We start from the raw sequence: 4,903 nt of genomic DNA on the forward strand, positions 1-4,903 counted from the left end.
AACTCCCATCAGTATAAATTACTACTTTTAATGATGTGAATTGCACAAATAAACAACCTAAAGCCCTTCAAATAAAATACCGCTTGTTGAGTTCTTACTTATCAGAGTACTCCTTAGTTTTGTCTACCTAAGAACATTTGTTTGAATCTACTTTTTTATACTCTGCAGTGCTTGTATTGTTTACTTTTCATGTATTTTGAAGTTGGTACCCTTCATTATATGTATGTTGCAATTGGTGAGTCACAGATCTTGCAATTATGGAATGGTAGTGATTGCGATTGGAATTCTTTCGAAGCTTGTGCTGTATCAACTCCTTATTGTTTGCAGTTGTATTGGAATTTTGTTTCATAGCCTTTAATCATTATTTGATAGTTGGTTCATCTGTTGAGAACCATGACTCAAAGTTCTGCTCATAGTGGCATAACATATGGTTAGGATTTGTCGAAAGAGATGCAAGGTCACCGAAAACACAACATGCACACACAATGAGGCCTTACACTACTTAACTAGCAATTTTCAAATTTTCAATTCCTCATCATCATATATTAATAGCTGACCTAAAAATTTTCCCCATATCCATCGTAGGCTCAACTAAAAACCATGATCATCAAAGTAACTCACTAATTTTTCACAATAATTTGACATAGCCATATAATATTATGACATGAAAACAAAAACAAGATTCTTTGTATTCTCATTCACACAACCTCAACTGCAGTACAGTGCAGCCCTGAAATGTTATCTAATAAATCACAAGTGAGCATTGAAGGCGCCTTAGGTTTTGGTTGTCTTGTAGAATATGTTATGGGTAGTGGTTCCACTGTAGAGCTATAGCATGTGCCCAACCACTTAGCTTGCATATACTTGTGTTTTCTCCATGGCGCTAAGTGCATTTTCTTCTCCTTCATGCATTTTTTAGCAGCTGAGCACATAATCTTAACTAATACTCTTAACCTTTCTGCTTTTCCAACATATACTTCGGGTAATCGCCTAATTAATTGGTTGTATTCTTCATTAGCCCGTGCCATCTCAAATTCAGCTCTAAAGCTCAATTCAATCACCACTTTTATTGCCCCTCTTTTAGTGTTTGATGAATTATCTGTCACTTCCAAATAAGTATGGTCCCCTGGAACAATTATGGACAAAAAGATGAGGAAAAATTAAATAAATAATTCTAAATTCTCTTACTTTTTATATTCATAAACTCTCTTAATTATTAAATAAAAATATTTAACATTTTTAAAATATGTATATATATATATTATTTAATGCATATTTTATAAAGTAGTACGAGTGTTATTTAAAGAATTTGTAGAAAGATATAGCAAATTACATAAATTAAGTACGACTTGATCCTACTGAAGCGTGAGAAAAATCATGTTCCACCCATATGTTAAGATATTTTAATATAAAGTTAACCAATGTGTATGTTATTGTGAAATTCCTCAAACAAGAATAATCTTTAAATTTATTTAATTATTAAATTTTATAATAATTACTTAAAAAGTTGTATTTACATGTTATTTAATTATTGATAATGTAAATACATTATCAGTGTATTAAAATCATATTTATAATATTTTGTTTTATAACATTTTGTATCTTCAGGTTTGAAAGTCAGGTCTCACAGATTAACATAGCACACATTCAATAATATAATTAAAAGTGCCAGGGAACCTATTGCATATGATATTTGTTGTTTTCTAAATAAAAGTAGCGTATTATATATATGACTCCAATAATTATATTATCGAAATCATGATCTGGTGATCCATTCCACAGTAAAACCGTGGACTCCGTTTAAGGCAGAATTTCTCACTTAAGAAATTAAGGTTGTTCTGTTATCTTTAACACTAACTATTTAATTAAGCTAATCAAGACTGCACGCATAAATTGCAGAGACGATAAAATGGATTGATCCGGTCTCACTGAGTCCATTAAAATATATCTATTAAAATACATTTTAATAGTTTCATTAAGTTTATTATCTTATTAAGTTCATTAAAATTTAATATTTTAATTTTAAATTTTAAGTTTGAATTTTGAATTTTTTTTTTTTTGTATACTTTAAATTTATTTATCTGATTTCTTAAAATCAAGTTTGACATCAATTCAATTTATATAAATATAAAATAATATATAAATTGAGATAAACTTAAACTTTTTATTGAATAAAATTTTGGTTAATTTAAGTAAAAAAATAAAATTTCTTAATTGTCGTCTTAATAATTTGTGGGCTCTTATTTTCTATTTCTTAATTCTGAGGTTTAACAGTAAAGATCATATATCCATATTGCACGTGCGTGCAAATAGAAGGAAATCTTCACCTTAACTTCTACTCCAAATAGAATTAAGTAAGTGTCAATAAATGTTACATTAGTTAAAGAAATTATTAATTAAAACCATTTATTTTATTAAAAAAAATTTTAAAAAATATATTTATTATAAAAATGATCAGAATATGAATTGTGAAATTGCTATTACCATTTCCGATCGGATAGATTTTAATGTCAAAGGTTTTAAATTTAGTCACGACTGCATCACTCTGTGATTGCCTTTTTTTAATCCATGGCAATCACAACCGGAATCATGATCGTGATTGTAATTTAAAACCTTGTTGGATACATATAAAACCAACCTTTGTCAAATGTAATTTGATTAATCGCTTTCTCTAACAATTTGAATCATGGGTTAATTTCTAAATAATAATATATTTATATTATATATACCTGATGGAATTTCGGACGAACTTCTCCATTTAGATTTGCAAATGGCACAATTGTAACCAAGATTCAATAATCGATCACATATTTCTCTCAGCAAGCAATTCCGGCAACTCTTAGCCACCACCGGTTGCCGGCAAATACACACCATCTCCGACGTGTTCATTTCTCTTAGAGCCTCCTTTGTTGCTTCCCGAACTTTTGTCTCACGGGAGCTACTCCTGCATAAAGTTGCCTTCCAAAATTGAAACAAGAAAAAAGCGACCCATCAGTTATTTTTCATTATTAATATTAAGTAGATGCTAATCGATATCTATTAAAAAAAATTTATCGTGATTTTTAATATATTCCTAATGTAATTTTTAATTAGTACTGATTAATAAGAAACATCAAATAGTATTTTTAACTGAAAAAACGTGACATGAACTTAACAAGTGATTTAGTTCCTAAATGAAATTTTATATATTTTTTTCATTATATGTATACCTTGAGAAGCTGATCTTGTTCTTCCCAGAAAGCTTGATTCTTTTCCGTTGTACAAAAGCTCTCGTCTTCTTCATAATCAACTTCGTCATCGTTTCCGGAGTTGGATGAATTTTCCGATGGAACCTGAACATCTTCCCAAAACCCAAAAACGGTATCATCAAAACTCACCTCGTCAGAGCTCCGGCCAGTGGCCGAAAGAGTGGAAAATTGTTTGTTCATGGATGTGCAAATGAATGCCAATTCCGATAGCTCTCTCTCTATATATATGGTATCTGATGTGATATACCCGTGAGGGAGTGAGAATTTTATTTCACTTTATAAGAATGTCAGTATATAAGGTACTCTTAATATATTTTTTGTGATTATTTAATTTTTTAAAATGTTAAAGAAGTTTTTGTAAAACAATTATTTTGTTTTAGTTTTAAATAAAAATTGATTAATTATATAAAAAAGTGTTAAAAAATATATTATTGACATCTTTTTAATAAAAGTAGTACAAATTAATAAAGTTTCACGTGGTCTTATATCTATGACGTTGGATGGTCTGATGGGATCCAGTGTATGCTGGAAATCAGTTTCAGTTATCCGCATATTCCATCCTTGTAGCATGTTCTCTGCAACAACATGGGAATGATTAACTAAATAGTGAACATGGTACATTCCAAATCAAATGCGAATTTTCTTTTTCTCTCCTTAGACTCATCATTCAGCTCTTCCAATTTCCCATCTAATTTATTTGTTCAATGTTAATGTTTTTTCATCAATTTTAATTACTTAGGGTATGTTTGATTTAAACAGAAATCAAACATAAGTTTTTATTTTTTATACATTTTTTTATCATATATGTAACACAAGTATTTCACGAGATGCTGATGTAAATACCAGCACTTGATATAATTTTCGTTAAACTGTATATTATAACTTAAATTCTTGTCAGTGATTTTTTAAGGTGCTTCCAACTCTATCCAACCGTAAGAGACTTAGCACTTATGATCTACATAATCAGGATTTGAGAATGGAAGGAGAAATAATCTGTGGAAGAGATTACTTAAAAATTAATTGGTGTTGTATAATAATATATCACATCTTAATTAATTTTTACATTTATTGCCAAGTTCAAGACTTCTTGGATGCTGAATCATGGTGCTTATCCGTATTGGAATAGTAGAGGAAAACATGATATTTTCTACGCCAAAGTCATTGGCTTTAAGATAAAAGGTAATTGTCAAAGGGCCATTCACGGAATCGATGGATATAATGGTAACAAATTTAAGGTTTTTAATTACTTTTATGATGAGTCGGCAAGTTTGGAGGGGGCAGGGCTTGACTTGGATAGTCACATTCAGCATAAAGTAATATTAAAAAAATTGAAATTTTTTTACCTTTTAAGCAAAATTTTCACTGCTCATTTAACTACGTTGGTATTACAGTAACAGGATTATATTATCACTTGGAAAATGAAAGAATTTAATTCATGGAAAAAGTGCAATAAAGCGGTTGAAAAGGTGCATAAAAGAATATTATAGATGGAAAATTGCGACCGTCGTTTTGATGGTGCACCCCCTCTTTATTATTATAAAAACAAATTACATGACTGATTTGTATTTTCTTTTACAATTTTGGTTTTAATCATCCATCGTTTTCTTTTGTTGGATCCACAGATTATTCATCTTTCATATCGAATCTTGATAAAG

At 29.5% G+C, this 4,903-nt stretch overlaps 1 protein-coding gene across 1 annotated transcript; it reads right to left on the reverse strand.

Annotated features, from left to right (window-relative positions):
• Positions 1-698: 698 nt before the first annotated feature.
• Positions 699-3,428, reverse strand: LOC113859264. The gene is made up of 3 exons (XM_027492075.1): positions 3,210-3,428; positions 2,730-2,958; positions 699-1,126 (listed from the first exon to the last, which is right to left on the reverse strand). Exons 1-3 carry the CDS (start codon positions 3,426-3,428, stop codon positions 699-701), a joined length of 876 nt encoding a protein of 291 aa, XP_027347876.1.
• Between the last annotated feature and the right edge of the window lie 1,475 nt (positions 3,429-4,903).

The sequence above is a fragment of the Abrus precatorius genome, unplaced genomic scaffold (genome assembly GCF_003935025.1).
Source record: "Abrus precatorius isolate BTA unplaced genomic scaffold, Abrus_2018 Scaffold2, whole genome shotgun sequence".
NCBI classification, from domain to species: Eukaryota; Viridiplantae; Streptophyta; class Magnoliopsida; order Fabales; family Fabaceae; genus Abrus; species Abrus precatorius.

What these genes read in the sequence shown, in the direction of transcription:
- LOC113859264 (XM_027492075.1), bottom strand. Translation starts at nt 3,428, where the DNA reads ATGAACAAACAATTTTCCACTCTTTCGGCCACTGGCCGGAGCTCTGAC. An exon ending in AACAAGATCAGCTTCTCAAG is followed by an intron (nt 2,959 to 3,209) that starts GTATACATATAA and finishes CAATTTTGGAAG; the next exon opens with GCAACTTTATGCAGGAGTAG. An exon ending in TTCGTCCGAAATTCCATCAG is followed by an intron (nt 1,127 to 2,729) that starts GTATATATAATA and finishes TAATTGTTCCAG; the next exon opens with GGGACCATACTTATTTGGAA.